Below are 20540 nucleotides of genomic sequence, written 5' to 3'. Positions count from 1 at the left end.
CCACAACAATAGTTTAGTATGAAAATGTAATTGCTTAATCACAAAATCACAGCATGTTAGGGGTTGGAAGGGACCTCTGTGGGTCATCTAGTCCAACCCCCCTGCCAAAGCAGGGTCACCTACAGCAGGCTGCACAGGACCTTGTCCAGGCGGGTCTTGAATATCTCCAGCGAAGGAGAATCCACAACCTCTCTAGACAACCCTTAACCGGCATCTCTGCAAACTCTCAGCCTGAGAGCAAAGAACCAGGACTGGGAGATTCTTTCCTGCGCATGACTGCCGGAGGTACAGACCCCACTAGTCTTGCTAAAAACATTTTTGCTGTTTCAGTAAGTCTGCACTTGACAGTCATAAAATTTTTTGACTATTTCTAGACTTTAGAGAGGCAAAACTTGGGCCAGGACATGGCCAGGGAACACACCAGGCCCAAGGAGCTGGATGGCCAAGGTTATACATACTTCCATGAGACCTGTGGGCCTCTCATCTGCTTGTCACCTATCACAGGTGTTGATGAATACATGGAAATTTTGAGGTTTTGTGGAAAAAAGAGTCAGACAAGAGCTTCACTCACAGGCATTAAAAGCACAGCCTAGGTATCACCTGTCAGGACATTCATGAACTCCACAAGAGCTAGCTTTAAAAAATAAATTTGTTTCTTTTGCACAAGTCACAATTGGCTGGTGACTAACGGGGAAAATACACAGAGCAAAACAATGTAGATTTAAATTGACATTTCTTCACGCAGCCTTGTGGCTGCTGCTTCCCAATATGTTGAATGCTGACCATTCCAAATACCAGAACATAAGATTTATTTGGATTATAAATAGATGTTGCCCTGTGCTTCAGTATCAGAAGCACTCTGTTGTGTAAACAGAAAACCATTGGGTTTTGTTTCTGCTTTTGATGGTCCCTTGAAAGCTCCTACCCAGCCTTTGCTGGCAGATTTTTTCACCTGTTTGAGTTTAGCATCTGTCTCGTGTACCAACACCTCTACAGCCTGCAGAGAGGCTTTGCAGGAAGCTGTTAAACTGTCTCCTCTCATACGCCCTTTCCTCCGCTCCCTCGGATGCTTTCCAGCTGGCCTCGCTACTCTGTTTGTTTTTAGCCACCCCAGCTTATTGAACATGTCTTGGTTTGGCGTTGTCCTGATTTCTTTTGTAATGTGTTCTTCTCTGGAGAAATATGTTTGCTACTGACTCCAGTCTCTTACTTGTTTTACCAAAAAACACTCCAAACAACAAACTAACAAGCAAACAAAAAACCCAACACACACACACAACCCCCACATGCTTAGTATTTTTAAACAGATAGTTTTTTAGGCATAAGTTACACTCTGAAACACAAAACACCACCCAGCTTCTTTCCATCCTTTGCTATTGCATTTTCTAGAGTGTAAATGTTCAGCTGGTAGATCTGACCTGTTGCTGCTTTTCCCTTTGCACAATGCTGTTTGCAGTGTAGTTCGGTGACGTGCTGCTTAAGGCACGTCACAACACGGGGCTTAACTACATCGTGATCTTCTTCCCCAGTTAAGAACAGCAGCAGCTGCAAGATGAAGTCCCTTTCTTTATGCTAGGAGTAGCTGTTGTGACCTTATTTTCTCATAAAAAATGCAGAATCTGCTTCTCCAACCTCCAGAGAAGCTGAGAAGACAGACGAAGGTTGTGTTCGACACATGCCCCACCATCGCAGCTTTGCTGCCTCAGCATATTGGCTGCACCCATTACGCTGTCCTGAACAATCACCTCGGGTGGCATTTGGCTCTGGGTTAAGATACGTTTAGGTGCCTGCACGTGGGCCCAGCGTCTAAACTTCTGCAATGGCTGATGAAGATCTAGTTGATGAACTCAGCGGTGCCTGAGCAGTTTGACCACCCACCATCCACAGGGCTTGGCTCAGCTGCTGAGACATTGGGCTCTAGAGCCATTTGAGTGCCCTGAAGCACCTGAGACCTCTCGTGGAGCTGCCAGCTACAGCCCAGGACCTGCATACGATGGCACATCTCAAACTGTGCTAGACACTCAGGAGGCAGAGGTAAGCCCCCAGTTCTGGGTGCCACAGGCAACCGGCCAAGACCCCAGCTGCTCTGCCATGAGCATCTGAGTCTTCTGCAGGCACAATACACCATGTTGTATTAGCCAGCCCCACACAAATGCCTCAAATATAGCCTGAGAAGGTGCTAGACACCCAAGTTTAGGCAACTGAATTAAGCACATCTATTTTTCATACCTGGTATTTTTGCCAGCCAAGTCCTTTGCTGGTGCCAAGCTTTGCAGCCTGCTCATATAAATGCCTGTCTACTGGGGACCAGAATGAGACCAGCAAATGTGCCTGATGTTGATTAAAAGATGTTTAGGTGGTAGTGATTTCCAGTCTCTACCCATCTGCTTTTGGATCTCAGACCCAAACAGAGGTAAAGATTGTGACAAGTTCCTGCCTAGCTCTGTGAAATACATCATAGACAACTTTTACTGCTGTTATGGGTTTGCGTGGCAGGGTTTTCACAGAATCACAGAATCACAGAATGTTAGGGGTTGGAAGGGACCTCTGTGGGTCATCTAGTCCAACCCTCCTGCCGAAGCAGGGTCACCTACAGCAAGCTGCACAGGACCTTGTCCAGGCGGGTCTTGAATATCTCCAGAGAAAGAGACTCCACAACCTCCCTGGGCAGCCTGTTCCAGTGCTCCGTCACCCTCAGAGGGAAGAAGTTCCTCCTCATGTTCAGACGGAACTTCCTGTGCCTCAGTTTGTGCCCATTGCCCCTTGTCCTGTCACTGGGCACCACTGAAAAGAGCTTGGCCCCAAGTTTTGGTAGCGGGGAGGCTATAGGGGTGGCTTCTGTGAGAAGCTATGAGAAGCTTCCCCCACGTCTGACAAAGCCAGTGCCAGCCAGCTCTAAGGCGGACCCGCCGCTGGCCAAGGCCAAGCCAATTAGTGACCGTGGTAGCCCCTCCGTGATAACATATTTAAGAAGGGAAAGAAAAAAACTGCCGTGAGACAGCAGTTGAGAGAGAGGAGTGAGACGATGTGAAAGAAACAACTCTGCAGACACCAAGGTCAGTGAAGAAGGAGCAGTGAGGAGGTGCTCAAGATGCCAGAGCAGAGATTCCCCTGCAGCTCATGATGAAGAGCATGGTGAGGTGGGCTGTGCCCCTGCAGCCTATGGAGGTCCACGGTGGAGCAGATCTCCACTTGCAGCCCATGGAAGGGACCCCACGCTGGAGCAGAGGGATGCCTGAAGGAGGCTGTGACCCCATGGGGAGCCCGCGCTGGAGCAGGCTCCTGCCAGGACCTGTGGCCCCATGGAGAGAGGAGCCCACGCTGGAGCAGGTTTGCTGGCAGGGCTTGTGACCCGTGGGGGACCCACGCTGGAGCAGCCTGTTCCTGAAGGACTGCACCCCGTGGGAGGGACCCACGCTGGGGCATTTCGTGAAGAGCTGCAGCTCATGGGAAGGACTCACGTTGGAGAAGTTTGTGGAGAACTGTCTCCAGTGAGAGGGACCTCACTCTGGAGCAGGGGCAGAGTGTGAGGATTCCTCCCCCAGATGAGGAAGGAGCAGCAGAGACAGCGTGTGATGAACTGACCGTAACCCCCATTCCCCATCCCCCTGCACCATTCTGGGGGAGGAGGGAGAGAAAGGGGAGTGAAGCTGAGCCAGGGAAGAAGGGAGGGGTGGGGGGAAGGTGTTTTAAGATCTGGATTTATTTCTCACTATCTTACTCTGATTTGATTGGTGATGAATTAAACTCCCTTTTCTCCCCAAGTTCAGTTTGTTTTGTCCATGATGGTAACTGGTGAGTGAGCTCTCCCTGTCCCTGTCTCGACCCTCCAGCCTTTCATCACATTTCCTCTCCCCTGTCCAGCTGAGGAGGGGGAGTGACAGAGCGGTTTTGGTGGGCACCTGGCATTTATCCAGGCCGAACCAAAACAACTGCCTAGCCATACAGTTGATGTCTCTCCTGCATCAGTCCCAAGTTTTTTGACTTCCTTTTAGAAACTGTATTTACACTCCAAAACTAATTAAGCTGGGGTAACCAAAAGTTGTCGTTCCCCCCTTCTTTTCCCAGAAAACTGGTCATACATTTGAGTACTAATTCCAGAAATAATAAAATCCTTTCTTCTTGTTGTTGTAAGATTTTTTTTTTTCTATTTTATGATTTTAATAGAATTTCTTGGTATTGCTCTTCTAAAAAATCAGGCTATTTATGTAAATGCCTGAGAATGGATTCAAGAGTCTAAGTTTAGGCACTCATTTCTGAACATCTCAGCCAAAAGGAGAAGGTGTACTAACTGCCTGGTGCTCTGCGCTCCAGCTCTGTGGCATAGTGGTCCCAGGGCAACGCTCCACACTTAGCACGTACTAGCACACAGCACTATATTTAGCAAAATGTGCCTTACTGCTCCTAAGAGATGACTGAATAAACCTTGATAACAAAGTTGGCCTGGCTCCTTTAGGACTTGTAACTTCCCACTGAGCAACAGAGATCATTAAAACGTTTTAAATATATAATTGCCTTTTGCATGGTGCTATGATAGATAAGATTGCATGTGTGTGTCAGCCTTTCAATTATAAACTTCAGGTCCCAGGGCATTAGTCATCCAGAGTAAGTGCTCATGTTGAGATGAAACAATGTGGAACCATTCTGATATTAAATAAACATATATAGTTATGTTAGTTATGGAACACATTTGTAGCTTCAAGGTCCTTGAAGGAGCCTGCAGCACTGAATCTCCTTCCTCTCCCTGTCATTCCAAAAAGCACCCCTGAATATCTATGCATAATGTTACAGTCACGTTGATGAGAATGATACCAGGATTGCATAGAAACTCTTAGAGGAATCCTATTCGGGAGTAAGAACATAGCGGGCAGATCACATCCTTCAGGTCCTGCACAGCCCAGTTTTCTTGGTTAAAAGCGAGAAGTTCTGTGGAAAATGAAAGGTAGCCATCTACAAGCAGTTAAATTTTTTGGTGCTTCAGTTACTGTTAAAACTGGACAAACAAACATATGTCTCTTTTGGCCCTGAGAAGTCCTCTACAAAATTTTTAACCCAAAGAAATTGACAGTTCACTGTTTCTGGTCCCTTGTGGTAGCTGAACCACTTTGGGATTAGCACATATAAAGTACCTCAATTGAACACCTCACTGTTCTTTTCAAAAGGAAAACATTCTGCTGCTGCTCCTGGTGATACCACAGGTGACCTTCACAGCCAGCCTCAAGAAAAGACTTCTTCCTTAATACATCCCTAATGGTAAGGATTCTATTTTATTAGACTGACATATCACACGACACCCTGCTCCTCTCTTGGTTTACATCTCTGCTAGCAGTCAAATACGTGTTGCTCATAGAGCACCTTTGCTGAAATATGCTTTGAAAGCAATATTACGACCTTGCTCATTTCATACTTAGTTTGTAACATTTCTGTTTAGGAAGCCTTAATTTAGGTAACTCTAAGCCTCCAGGCTTCCTGTGGTCTTTTCTATTGTATCTCCTTCCATATTCTGTTACATGTAAAGCTTAACTATGACTGGATCTTGCCTGATTGTCGCTTTGCAATTTATTTCCATGCCCACCAGACAGCATCTTGCCTTCTGTGCAACCAGCAAAGACCCAACAAGACAAGGGACAGGATGTTTCACCAATGAAAATACCAAAGCTGGCAACATAACAATACAACAATAAACTACTGGGGAGGGAGAGGAAAGATAATTACATGCAACGCATAAACCAGGCAGAGGAGAGGAAAAATCCTTATGTTTCAGAAATTTCAGATTGGTGGATTGGGAACTCGCAGAAAGCAACGCATTAGCAAAGGACAAATTCATCCCTTTGTGGTAGTTTTCTCTAGGACGTAGCAGGCTCCGTGCAATGGGAGTGAACATTTTGTGAGCAGAGCGAACTGTATAGAGATAGTGGTATTACCCACGGAGCTAAAACCCGGACTGCCTGCTGGGGCCTCAGTGGGGTAACACCCTTCCCTCAAGTACCTCCCCAACCCCTGCGAGTGGATTTGGCTTGTCACAACATTTGTACACAGGAATCCCGGCCCATTACCTCTTTTTTTGCGAGGACGTACCTCAGTGAGAAAATAGACACGAGTGTGCTTTAGCTTTACATGTGTTTTGGGGAAGCCTGTGACTGGGACAGTCTGATAAAAAAACCTGTGAATAAGAGCAACTCCTGAGAAATATTGAGACAAGACCAACACATATATCACAGGCTGTGCGCTGCCCACCGAGTTTGAAGACTTGAATACTCGTAGTCAGGAAAAGTACAGTACAGCCAAGAGATTCTCCTCAGACTGTGTCTCTGCACAAGCCATTATTTTTATAGCAGAATTGACCGAGTACCGAAAAAATAAGTGAAAAGTTTCAGGCAAGTTAGACTATGGAAGGTGGTGTTATTATTAAAAGGAACTTCTTTAAAAAAATAATTGCACAAGCATGCACATGAAAAGATATGTTGGTTCTGACTTACTCATCACCTAAATACCTTATTTAGGGTCAAGTCAGGCCGATCAGATTGATTTCGCCTTTGAAAGTCTCATTCACTCCAGCAACTATGAAGGTCAGCCTCCAGCTCTTTGATATGTAACAGAATTGGGAAAGAATGGGAGAGTAAAGAAGGACAGCTTAACATGAAAGATGACAAAAAAAAAAAAAAATCAGCATGTTTTTTGATGGTTCAGAGCAGTGGTAGCCAAGGTGAGCAGCATTAGAAAAGTGGTATTTTTGCCCTGGGATTTGAGAAAAGAAAAAAAGTGCAGATAAGATCACACACTTACAGATCTCTCCAGTGTTTTAACTTTACTTCTGAGAGTTTGTGAACTTTTTAAATGCTCTCTTTTAGGAAGCCAGTGCTGTGATACTGTGTATTATCAGTGCTCAGATTTTCACTAGGGAAATTTTTGTGCGTGTCAAGCTAATTGGATCTGTACATGCATTCAGCAGCCAAGAAAATGCAGCCCAGGGCACAGTTCTAAGAGCAGATAGTTCTGAGCTACCTTCCCAGTGCAGAAAGTAAAACACGGTCTGTACGTCTGGAGTCTCAGAAAGGATTGTGTAACCTAGAACTGCAATACTGAGGATTTACTTTTCATCTGCTTATTGTTTGAATAGTCATTTCTTCTACAGTAACATGAATAATTTTTTTCCATTCCACCAAAGCTGGCACAGTACAAAGCTTTCTTTGTTGACCTTAAAACCATATAAGTTTAAAAGCTTAAATAATGAAAAATAGGGTGGCAAGGGAAGTGGAATAGACGGAGTACTCATTGCTTATCTACCAGAAAATGTGCCCCATATTTCTGGGGTGACATTTAAAACAATAGAGCTCAGTGAAAGCAGGACAGCATTCCCTTGTCCTCAGCTCCAGGAGGCTTTCCCATCCTTCAAAGCAAAATATTAAAAAAATCATAGATACCATTTCTAATAACAGTAATGGAAAAACAAAGTTCACATGAACCTGAAATAGAAAATTAAGTTTAAATGAAATGTCTTTTGGGGAAAGATACCACGTGTATTGCTTAAACACAGATCAAAAGTAGGACTGCAGGAAGACAGCAATTATTGTACATCAGTATAATACCTAACTCCAGAAACTATTGATTTAAGGGTGGTAATTAAGCACTACAGTAGTAGAATCAGATGAGAAAAGCACATAATTTGATTGTGTTAACTGCTAGCAATCCATGACTTCATATTACTGACCATTTATTTTTATAAATTTATTTTTTCACATTAGCAAGGAGTAATAGGTGTTGCATATTTTAATTTCTTCCACTCATAAAATACCTAAAGAGAGGCTGAAGATAAGATCTTCAGATACTTCCAAACACTTTCCATTAATTTTAGCCCTAGAGAAGATGCATAGCTCTCTTTTTGCCTTTTCTTAGGGAAAGATAGCGCAGCCAGCGTAGGCGCCTATTTTACACCTTCTGGCAGCTTCTGGTGTGGGCACGCCGGCAACAAATCACACGCACAGACTGAGCGGGGGTGGGAATTCCCTGTTAGCTTTGTAACGCGGTCCCAGAAAACAGCGCTGAGCAGCTGACTGCAGGTCTTGTTGGATTTCATCCTCCGCCTGCTCCCGCGGCAGAGAAAACTCCCAGCGCGCTGGCAGGCCGGCGGCTTGCGCACGCCACCCCGTGAGCCCTCGGCAGCTGCACGGCGAGGCCCCGGCGATGCCAACCGCTCTCCCTCCGACCACAGATCCCCGGGACGCGTCTTGGGGTGACGAGATCCAAACTTCCAGGCTCTGTCCATAAACACCAATCGCTCCGCAGAGCGAAGATCTTTCTCCCAGCTTGCATTTAGCCCGCATGCCCTCCCGCCGGGGCTGCCCCCTCCCCTGAAACACCGCTGACTGCGGGAACAGCTGCACGTTCTGCTTCGGTTCCACGCACAAACATGCATTTACTGCCTAGCTCATCACGGGATTTTTATAATTTAGACTAAACAATTGTCCTTCTTTCAATATTCTTCATAATTCCTGCAGGTGAGAGAGGATATGGGCTTTTTATAGAGTTTGATCTTTCCCTACGCTGCCTTCCAGAGGTTCACCACTTGGTCCACATCTTGGCAGTAACGCCGGGCACATGGCAGCGGCAGAAGCCTTACCAGCGTCACAGAGAGCAGACCTTCACCTCCTTCACCTGCTGCGAAGCATAGTTCACTGGGCTGTCAGGTTTCTCTTCCTCACACGCATCAGTGTTCATCTCCTGACAAGCTGCACCTCATTTCCCAAACCTTCTTCTGAGACATCCATCCAGGCAGTTGGTTCTTAGTCATGCAGTTGGCCAAACCCACCTATGCAGAGAGACTGCCATTGAGGGGTATTCCCTCACTCTCCTTTTTTAAGATTTTTGGTTCTACTAGAGAGTTCAGAGCACACTGGCCCTTCTCTTCCAATTTAACAAGCATACTCTGGATCTCCAGGACAGCAATGAAAAATTCTGAACCAACTTAATCCACAAGAGGCTTAAAATAGTTCTATAATGGGAAGCTACATTTTTGTGCTCATTTTCACATTTTGTAAAACCCACTGTTTCCTTGAGGACAGAAACAAAAGGATTATTTTGATAGAACTGGAGTTATTTTGAAAGCTCTCTTTGTCACAGAGCCAACGCCAGACTTTCAGCATAATGAACCACAAGCCGCAACTTGACAGGAAGGCTACAAAGGCACAAATTGTGTTAGGCAAATAAAACCTCGCTAGGGATGCACAGCTACCACTGGTTCCCAAAGATGTTGTTCCCCAGTAATCGCAAGTCACACTAGTAAGAGGCATGAGGGTAGCTTACCAGCAGTTTTCATACTCACCAACTTAAAGACGCTTCCTAGTAGCAGTTTTCCCAGAGCAGGCATTCTCACTGACAGCACTAGCTACTTCAGATATAAGGCTTGTTCCTGACTACATGATAGCAGCTAACAGTTATTACTGGTTATCCTTGCCCAATTCTAAACCGCAATCACATTTGTCTCCCCCCAAGACAATGGTGGATCTCCAGCTGCGTTTGTGGTTGTCAGTGTCACGGCAAGCTGACAAACACCACCTCAGCCACTGAAAGAGGACAACTTCGGAAAGGATCATGATCAAACTATTATCAGCCATTTGCTGTGCCTCTACACACGCAGAGAGCTGTCACACAGTTCTGCTGGTGGGACAGAGCAGGCGAGCACTCCTCATCCATGTTATGGTTAAGGCACATAACCTAGCTGAAGGCACACAGTTCAAATTGCTGCCAGGAAGTTCAGAGTGACCACGTAGAAATGACATCAGAGCAGAGCTGACTGCTCTCCCAGAAACCATAGTGCTGACTGAGCAGCTACTGACAGCCTGACATGAAGCAGCAGCAGCAACCTAAAGCTCAGCCACGCCTACAGCTTTTGCCTCATTTTCTGTGGGAGGTCTTAACATTAAGACATTGCAAGATAACTGCTTTCCCTTTCAAGTTCGTAAGGCTCGCGGTCACCTAGGCGGAAGTAGACAAATGCAATCACGGCTTTCTTTAGAGCTGTGTTACAGGAATGCTAACAACCATCCTTCAGACACAGGTATTCCTGTATCCCAGAAAAGGAAAGACACTCCTCAAAAAAAGGACAGTGAAACCCTGGAGCAGGTTGTGCAGAGGCTGTAGGATCTCAGTCCCTGGAGACGCTCCCCATGCAACTGTTCAGGGACCCAGGCAACCCAGCAGCCCTGCTCTGAGCAGAAGACCGGACCAACTGACCTTCAGGGGTCCCTCCCAACCTGCATTATGCTACCTTTGTTTGAAACCTAATTCACTTAGCCCGGTGTGTACTTACGAACTAGATCTGCTCCTACCCTACCGACATGGGGCAGCGCTATTCTTAAACTACAGAAGAGGACAATTTGTAGAGACAAAAAGCAGTCTCTCCAAGCCTGTCCTCAAAGCTACAGAGAGCTCTGGGGAAATTCTTCAAAAAGAGCATTAACAACTGACAAAAATTAGGAATTTGAAGCTTTTATAAGCACCTCCTTTAATATCTTCAGTTTTTCTGGCTTAAGTGTCCTGTTTAGCTTAGATCAAATTAGCAGTCAACTGTCAGAGTATCTACTTAAGTCACTATAAACCTTTTCAAACAGTAGAGAAAGTCTAGTACTGCACTACTACAGCTAGTATTAACACTTATGCCCCTCCTCCACCTAACTATTTGCTCTAGAACACCTTCAAATTCTCTAATCAACTTTTGTTTTTTATTTCTTCTTTGATACCAGAGGTGATTGCTTTACTTACCCTAGTAGCCGAGAACAAGCTGGCTTCAGTCACCTGAAACCTGAGGCAATGCTGGAAGATTACCAAGCCTTAATCACGACTGACATATATATGTTGATTTCATGGGCAGCAAAATAAATACACAGTCATTTACTAATCGAAAGTCTTCATTCTTTGCTGGAAATATGATGTTCCATTAAGCTTTAGTAGAAAAAAGCCACTGAAAAAAATCTGTTAGATGAAGGTGCCGAGTACAACAGAGACTGCTTCTAAGCTGCAGAGAACAGTGTTATCACCTCTACATAGTAAAAACTGTCACCTCTAGATGATGATCAGGAATCAGATCCCTCTTTTTCTAGATGTATTAGAGTCAACTTCCAGCAGCTGACACAAAGCTACAACACAATCAAGTCCTCAACATTCATTTCCACACAGGTTTAATCTACTCCTAATCATTTATTCGATTAATTAGATTTATTAGATTAACTTGCTCCACTAAAGCAAGACAGGGAAATTACGATAATAAATACAAGGTATCACTTTCTCATAAGGATTCAGGCCACTCAACTCACCTTCAAAGTACTAACATAAACCAGATACAAAGAAAAGAGGCTCACAATTCAAAGACCTGCATATTGATCAACTCAACGAACTCTTGCTGGAAGTAAAAAGCACTCTAATGTAGAACACATGATACAGCCCAGACCACCACAACACAAGAACTGCTTTATTGATTGCAGTTAACATGTTACAATTAAATTATGATCCCAAGCATTAAGCCAGCTGCTCATAAGTATAAGCTGCCATCATGGTCACATGGAATTGGATGAAGAGATGCTAGTCACTGAGGCTTCCTGAACCGGAATCATTTCTGCTTCTTGGGCATTGAAGCAACAAGAAGCTCGTAAATAACATAGGCTGTTCCTGAATTAAGAGACAGAAAAGACATTTTCAGAATGGTGAACAGAATTTCTTTCAAGTCAGCTTTCCTCTCCCAGCTTGTTCCAGAAGAAATATAGACAATAAGCAGCTGCAATTCAGACACAACACATTTCCACAGTCACATCCCAACAATTTTTTGTTTTTGCAATTTGTGTTTTAGAGGAAAAAAATCCTTAAATAGCTCTCCAAAGACTGCATAAAAATAAAGAAACAGGAAAAAAAAAAGGGAGAGGGGCATATTTGTGGAACTTACACAGACGATCGTAAAGTAATGGTTACTCATTCTTAAAGCAACTGAACTGAAAATCCATTAGATCAACATAGTTAAGTTAAAAGCTATTACAAAACCATTAACAAGCAACATAAAGGTTAAATATAGATAGTATCATAAAGCTGGGATATTTTCTGTTAGTTTGCACAGCATGTGAAACCTCAGCACACCAAGTTTCACCTAGCACTAAAAAGAATCAGGCTAGTGAGAAAACTGGTATATGTATGTGCTATAATTACATCTCACTTCTTTTCAGAATAGGCTTTCTAAGTAGTCAGACAAAGCTAGAACCACATACGTGAATTCTGAAGGAGTATTCAACCTATAGTGTTAATAGTCAGGGGAAAAAAAGCCATCTGAAAAGCTAAACTTGAGAAAGCACAACTAAATATATAGTATGTCCAAATGGCTTTTTTTCCCTGTCTACATGCATCTATGATTGTTTTAAAGAACACACTGAAGGAACTGCGTAACTAATTTGCAGAGGAAATGCCAGTCACAATGCAGGTTGTACCAAAGAGAAAGTATTTTAGTATTAGCACAATGGAAATTCTACCAAAGCATAAATATTTTAGTATTAGCCTTACCAAAAACTGTAAGACCCATGGTGACTTTATACAGCAGAGAATCCATTACACCACCTTTAAGATGCACTGGGATGCCATTATCCTCCTAATGGAAACACGTGACAGAAAGAAAATATTTAAACACAGTTCTTGCAATAGTGTGTTAATACAACTAGAAATACCCAGAACAACAAGTACGTCCTCAAATTATCTTCCCAACTCCAGACAGACACTGAAACTTCTTTAGCTTCTGCCCTGTCTTTGAAGCTTTCACTCCGGTATCAGGTGATCATTTACTAGGGAAGTCTAGTAAACGATGCGCACATTCATTTCTAAAGCAGTGATTGGCAGGTGCCTAAACACTTCCGACACCAGTCGCCAGCCCCCTCGGGTGCACAGGATACGATTACCATCCATAGAAACTTCCCGTCCGTCTCCAGCACAGTCAACCCCCGCTGCGGGGAGCGGCATGGGGAGGAGCCGCTGTGGGGAGTGGCATGGGGAGGAGCCTCTACCATCACCCACTGCCATACAGGAAATTGTTTTGCTCCACCCGAAGTAAAACTCTTAAGACACCAGATCCACATGATCTTTACCCTTGTCAGGGAGTTCATACTGCTCTGGAACTCAAGGCGGCCTCCAGTGCTGGTGACCTGCAACCCAGCCCAGCTCAACTTGCTGCCCCACAAGAAAGGAACGGCAGGAGGGAGGGAAATGCCTAGAGATCTCCGCCAGCAGCAGCAGCACCTCCGGCCTCACCCGTCACCAGCGTCCTGCTTCCCCTTGGCTCGCAGTGAACCCGGTGCTCCTTAGGCGGGGTCGTAACAAGCCTAACTTTCTCTTTCAGTTGAAAGGAAAGCAACAAGATGCAAAAACTATTAAACTGGGGGCTTCTAACGTACTTTTTCCTTTTCACATGGCTGAAGCCCAGTCTATTCTATCCTCAGTATGAAGCTACTGCTCCAGGTTATGGCTCACAGCTGGGAGCACGCTCCTGAGTATCCACTGCTTTGGCATTTGAAGAACCACTAGTTATCACTAGGTGGCCCTCTCAATCAGGAAGAGATTAATTCAGAAACTATTTTTAAAGATTCGATAACTTTCTGGGAGTCAATCCAATCCCTTGTTCCCTATGAAAACCCTTACTGTTTTCATAACTGAGAATTACAAAAATACCACATCCTCATTAAGAATTATGGGGCTCATCTATGAGCTACGGATATAGCTGTAAGACTGCAGGTTTAACTTTTCACTGTACTTCTGTCCTCTCACTTCCTGTTTTTCTCTATTTTTTCTTAGCACATATCCCCCCATCTCATCCCATTTCAGAGTACTTTGTCTTTGTACAGTACCTAAAACTCGTCAGAAACTCTTGCACAAATCGTTTCACAGGGCAAAAAACCCGAAACAGTCAGCAAGTCAAGCATGCATGCACAAATACTTTTAATCTCTGCAGAAAATAACGGCTGATTTTAAACACTGTAGTCATACAACTGATTTCAAGAGGTCATCTCACATGTAGAGAAGTTTCACCAGTTGTTTAGAAACAAAATGTATGCAATTACAATCTACTAAAACCCAGTCATTCCACTAACATTATTCTACTATCAGTGCTCACTCAATACCTGAAAAAGCTTCTGCTTCTCAGCAACTCTATTTTCAAACTGCCTGCGTGAAGCAGTGCTTATGGTCCTCTGGGAGATTTGGCGAAGATGCTGAAATAATAAGATAAAACAGCGTTTTAAAAACAGTTAAAATTTTCAGCTATATCCACACTGGAGTAGAAATATTTTCTTTTAGAAGTAAGATGGAAGTGAAAGGGACAGGAAGATAAAGCAAACAAACAAACAAAACTTTCACCAAAACCCACTGGTTTTGAACTCAGTCAATCTTTCAACAGACTATGTAAAGGACTGACTGGTTACCTAAAAAAGAAAAAATCAGGAAAATTACTTTTGGTAAGATACAACAGGTTTAAGGATCTGCAGCATAACCTTCATAATTAGCATCCTTTTGGGGGAAATCTCGACCTCTACCCCTTAGATCTGGGTTTTAGGCACCACGTGCTGTGTCTGACCCCAGCAATGGGGACAATAATATTTAAGACAGACATGTCTGTGCAAATGAGGATCTTCTGCCATAGCTGCAGTTCACCTGCTAGCCCCCAGCACAGGAACTGACCTTCACAGAGCTGAAGAAGGCATCCCACTCCCAACGCCCGACACACACACAGTGTTTAAAGACACCCTGCTGCACCCCAAGCCAGAATCTGGCTCCACAGTCCGATCATACAGATGCTTGGTAGCACAGGTTAGGCAAGGGATGCCAATAATCTCCAAGTCTTCATGCGGCTCAAAGTCTACGTTCATCAACACGTCAAGCCTTCAGGTTAAGAACCAGCTGTACCTCCAAGCTACCCACCAGTCTCCTTCAAGCAACGCCGGTTCTCCCTCACAAAATTACCACCATGAAAAGCGCAGCCACGGGGCAAACGCCCAGATGCTGCCGATTGGAAGCAACGGAACAACACCGCGCCTCCTCCCCTAACCCACCCCAAAACAAACAGCCCGTAAGTTCTCGTCTCCTCAGAGCCGTATCACGGAACGGCCCGGACCCGCTGGCCCCGCTCCCACCCCGCCAAGCGCCCACAGCCCGGCACCGGGCGAGGCGAGCGGGCCGGGACCCGACACGTAACGCTCCCCCCGCCTCAGCAGCTCCTCCTGCAGCACCCGGGGGCCGGCAGCACCCCCGGGGGCCGGGCCCCGCGGCCCGGGCGGGCACCGAGAGGGCGCCGGCAGGCCCTGAGGCAGCCCGCAGGCACCCCCGCCTGGCCGCCCCAGCACCGGCAGCCCTACGGCGGGCTGACCGACCCGACCCGACCCGGCCCGGCGGCCTCACCAGCAGGTTCCGCCACATCGCGCCTCTTGGTCCCGTCACCTCCCGCCGGCAACAAGGGCAGCGGAAGCGGAAGCAGCTCCCCCACCGGTGCTACCACAGAGGCAGCCCCGCGCGGCGCGCCCAGAGCGCCGCCGCAGAGCCGATAGCGCCGCCCCGCCCCACCACACGCCTCGGTCCTCCCGGCGGGGCCGGGGGTCAGGGAGAAGATGGCGGCGGCGGGCCGGGCTACGGCCCACGGGCTCGGGGCAGGGGAGCGGCCGTTCCCGGTCTGAGGGAAGAGAAGGGTCCCCGCCAGGAGGTGGAGGAGGCAGCGGGCAAGAAGCCGCCCCCGGGCGGGTGGGAGCTGCCAGAAGCCCGGGGCAGCACACGGAGGCACAAGGCCGGGCGGGGTTTCTCCTCACCAAGCAGCGGAGGCTGGGGGTGCCGGGCGCTTCCCTGCCCTCGGAGGGCACCGGGGCCAGTCCTCGAAGGAAACATCCCTCACGGCTGCTACCTACAGATTTTAAAACCACCTTTCACTGCGAAGTTTCGGACCCGCAGAGGGCTGGAAGCGTGACCTGGGAAGAGTACCACCACGGGCTGCTTCTCACAGGGAGAAGCACGTCAGCAGTCAGCAAGTCAAGCATGCATGCACAAATGCACAAACCCCTTCTTGTGCCACTACACACAGGAAAAAAAACAAAACTAAAACGTGTACCTGCCCCCTGCCTCGAGCCCCATGAGTAGCAGGGATACCGAGTGCTCTGCGTGCAAGAAAAGAAAACCCAACTCGAGCTTCATGTTTCACAATGTGTAACTGCAGACAGTGACGCACTGCCAGACTTGCATGAAATGCAAGCCTCTTTGATTCGAAAGGAAGACTCTATTTGCCCTTCAAGAAAATGCTCCAAGAAGCCTTTTTTTCCTGCATTGCAGATCTCGCCCCATAATTGTATCTTCTCATGCTTCAACCTTATGCTGAAATACAGTGCTGTCAGGAACACCATTTCCTGTCTTTGCTGCAGTTGCAGCGCACTCAGGTTTTGGTATGACACTGCTTTTGCATGGGTGCCAAACCTCACGATGAACGATGCGTGTCAAACGCAGCAAATCACTGCTCAGTGTAGTATGGGAATAACAAGGATCGTATCTCAAAGCACAGCACTTAATCTGATGAGTTGCCCCAGAAAGAAACTAAAAATGCACAGATGAAGAAGTATTTATAGTCTTAGCTGAGTAGAATATTAAAAATACCATTTAGAAAGCATAGTCATGGAGAAATACGATGCAACAAAGGAGGAAAATTGATTCATTATTTAACAAACAGTTTTCAAACACTCAAGCAGTGCTATTACAGAGTAATACTTAGAGTACATTACTACTACTGCAAGGTAGATTTCCATTCATTCTTCTTGCAATCTTCCATCTTACGAGTGCATATAATACTTGTATTCTGATTTTTATGCACTCAGTTGTATTTAGATCCTGGTAAAAGGATCATAATCCCCAGAGAAATTGTTAGTGCCTAATTTCTGCTGTGTGGACCATTGCCATTGAATCTGAGCTTCAGGGCTACTGTCTGTCAAAACACACTTTACAACAGAAAGGCCATGCTTGGAGCTTGGCATGCGAGTTATGTACCAATCGAAGCGACAGCTGCTCAGAGCAAGCTCAGCTGGTGTCCTTAGTGTTGACTAGTTTATGAAGAAATGAAAACTTGAGGGAAAGAGGAATGGCAACTTGCCACCTCAGAGTGAGGATATTTCACTAGAAGCAAACTCAGACTGCTTTCTCCTAACTGGATAGAGTAACTTTTGCATGTATTATATTGAAGAATAATAAAATTGTTAATCATCACTCATTGTTAAACAGTTTTGTTTAAGCCAAAATGAAAACAGGACTGTTAATCTATACGTTAATAAGCATTCATCATAAAAAATATTTTACCTCAAACCAATAATAGAAGGGTATGTAAATCCTGCTAAAGAGATCACACAAGGAACGGAGTCAACGTTCCACGCAGCTGTGGAAGTGGAAACCCCTACTGCAGCAGGACAGCTGAAAATTACAATTTTTTAAACCTCTTCCTGTGTCTTGCCTGCCCACTGGTTTAATTTTTTTCTTGCAAATAAAAAAAAGTAATTGGCTCACCCCGTTAAAAGCCACACTGTGTATGAAGAGAGAAAATACACTGCGGTCTTATCTTCATATAGCCATTTTCCAAGTTACTTTGAGTTGTGTAAAATACTAAAATTGCATTAAAAAAACTTGCTGACAGAAGGAACAAGGATTTGTTCTGAAGTTTACAAACATCTATTGTGAAGCATACACTAACTTCAACCATGTGACTCCAGGCCTCAGTAGGCGAGCCTGGAGATGATCATATTTTCATTTCTTCCAAGAATATCACAGTCCAATATTTCCCATTTTCACAACAGAATTAATGAGGTCATTAATTACATTCCTGGCCTGCTAACACTACTTAAACATCTCACCATTGTATTTTGCAAAATTTGGGCACAATCCTCAAGTATAAATTCAATTAAACTTGTACATCACTCTGGTATTGTTTGCTTGAATTCTTTCTTTTATGTCATCTTTATCTGAAACCAGAGAAAGAACCCCACCTACTTTAAATTATTTTCTTTTTAAAACTTCTTGAGCTTCATTAATTATTGACTTACACTTTTATTTCCCTTTGTTTATTCTTTCATTCCCAACAGGAAATGAGAAAGATCATTTTCCAACTTCAGACTGTCTAGCAGAAGTTGGTGCAAGTCCAACGATGGGCAGTATTACTTTATTTCCCAACACAGGCTGAGCAGGTTTGGAATGGGAGGCTTACAGGAAGGTAGCTTCTTAGCTGAGACTCGGGTCATACAAGGGCCTGATAATAGTTAGCAGGCCATTTCGTAATGGACTTCAGTCTTAAGTGAAACTGTCAGGTAAGATTAGACTTCACATTTAGGTATAGAAGGCAATACAGTGATCAGAACAGATTCCGTGAGCTAGAATGCAGGGCATTTTTACAGGAAAATACTTCTCCTGATCTGAGGAAAATTCCATACTACTGCTACAGAGAAAGAACTTTCTGCAGGTGAGCTTTCTACCTCAGAGTCTATTTTCACAGTCAGAAGCAGCCTCTTCCATAAACTGGCCACGTTGCTGAGAAGAGAGCAGGAGTAAAACTGGCTTAGAGATTTTCACATTTTTTCTCCTACTTTGAAAGTGAGATTTTTTTGTCAGGCTGTTCAATACAGACAAGTATTCAATATGTGGGACATTTTAGGGTGTTGGGTTTTTTTTTGTTTTCGTTGGGAATTTTTTTTAAATTCACTGACCAGGTCAATACAAAACCCTCACAGGACTTGCTTGACTTTAAAATTGGTATTGCAGACCTTCCTGCAGGCCTTTGCATTTTTGTCCTCTTCATTTCTAACTCACCATAGCTAGTTAGTTCAGTTACAGGGAACAACCCCAGGAAACAAAAGTATCAAACTTTTTATATAAAACAAACTTACATAGTAGTAAAGGTAGATCACAAAATTTCATGCAAAATCAGAAATCGTATTCTTGTCATGGGAACTCTGAAGATCAGGATCATTTGCAGTGCTTCCAGATTGCTCTCTGGTTATGCCTTCTTTGTCTTCAGCAGCTGCATTCCAATCAGAAACTTTTTTTTAAGTAACTGTCAGTACCTTCTGGTTGAGACTTAGTCACATTTTTCCACCAGACCCTCACTCCAACTCAGTCTTTGACATCTGTGTCTACAGACATTGTAACCCTTATTTTCCCACTGCAAGCAGGGCATCTAGAGACAGATGCAGTCCGTAACGCTTCTTGTGAATCCAATCCAAACACCAGCCACGTTCATTGCGCTATCTGACGGAGTCAAGCAGATAATACACACTTGCAGATGTTACTTGACCCTAGCTTGTCACAGCCTTTCCTCCCACAGAGATTTCTACACAAAAAGACAAGGCTTGCATTCTTCAAGCTTTAACATTTGTAACTAAAGCAAAACCATGCTGCTGAGAACCTATTTTCAGTACCAGAGTGACCTTGGGAGGCAATGGCTGTGAAAGATCCTTCACATCCCAATTATCAGCTGGCAGCTCTTCCCTCTGACTCAGCAAAGCACGATCGACAGCTCCCCAAATAGCCTGATGCAGTACAAAAAATACCCGAGGTAACAATCTGCTTTGTTCAGGGATGTAGATTTTTTTACAAGAAACCAGAAGGAAGTTGGTCTCACCCAAGAGAATTTGTTTGGAGAGCTACTGCATAAGACAGGGACACATCCTAGTTTCCAAATTACTCTCTCCAGGAAAGATCCATTCATGAGCAGACCCTCCTAACAGCAGCAGCCTTCAGAAATTTTATAATCTCTCACACTTTTGGCACTGCCTCAGCTGGGTAAGACTTGGAAAGCGCCAAAGTGGGACCTGGAAAGTAGAGGCACTGCTCTTTGTATTTCTGAACACCGGTAGCGAATACCTCTGAAGGATGGCACTGAAGAACCCAGTCACAGGTGGTCAAACCCAAATGCAGCACATGACGCTGAACACCAGGACAGTGACACTGCCCTGAGAAGTGTCAGACAGGGACGCCGTGCTTTCATCCTTGAACACATAACATATGGGAAACTTGTAAGAAATACAAAATCCAAGGATCTCCATAGTTATCAACGTGACATAAAGACAAACAAGCATGAGTGAGGGAAGAGTTTACAAATTCTACCTAGTATTTCAAGCTCTTATAAGCATTTTATGCTCCTTAAGCACACTGCCTGACAAGTACTTACTGCTACAGGCTGTCAGAGAAAAAGTGTAATTGTAACAGAAACCAAACAGACAGTAATTCTTATCCTCATGCACTTCACTGAAAAGATCAAAGAAGGACTGACAGCTATAGTCAGTAGAACAAAGGTAAGGCACTGAAAAATATTTTAAGGCAAAGACAGAAAAATACTTTGTTTTTAATACTGAACACAGCCCAAAAAGCAATGTTTCCTACTTGGAAAAAAATAGGTTTTATGAATGAAGCATTTCAAGTGATGAAGTTTAAAAATCAAAATATTTTAATAACCAGTAACTGGGAAGCATCCTCTTACTTGCTTACTGTATTTTGGACTAGCAACTGCT

The 20540-nt window shown here is 44.8% G+C and overlaps 1 protein-coding gene across 1 annotated transcript; it reads right to left on the bottom strand.

Annotated features, from left to right (window-relative positions):
* Window positions 1-11443: 11443 nt before the first annotated feature.
* Window positions 11444-15527, bottom strand: COX7A2 (cytochrome c oxidase subunit 7A2). Its single transcript, XM_075414494.1, has 4 exons — window positions 15418-15527; window positions 14145-14234; window positions 12541-12625; window positions 11444-11664 (listed from the first exon to the last, which is right to left on the bottom strand). Exons 1-4 carry the CDS (start codon window positions 15433-15435, stop codon window positions 11606-11608), a joined length of 252 nt encoding a protein of 83 aa, XP_075270609.1. The 5' UTR covers window positions 15436-15527; the 3' UTR covers window positions 11444-11605.
* Between the last annotated feature and the right edge of the window lie 5013 nt (window positions 15528-20540).

The sequence above is a fragment of the Opisthocomus hoazin genome, chromosome 2, assembly GCF_030867145.1.
Source record: "Opisthocomus hoazin isolate bOpiHoa1 chromosome 2, bOpiHoa1.hap1, whole genome shotgun sequence".
Taxonomy (NCBI): domain Eukaryota; kingdom Metazoa; phylum Chordata; class Aves; order Opisthocomiformes; family Opisthocomidae; genus Opisthocomus; species Opisthocomus hoazin.
Note: the sequence above shows the minus strand (reverse complement) of the source record. Positions and strands in the feature narration are given on the sequence as shown.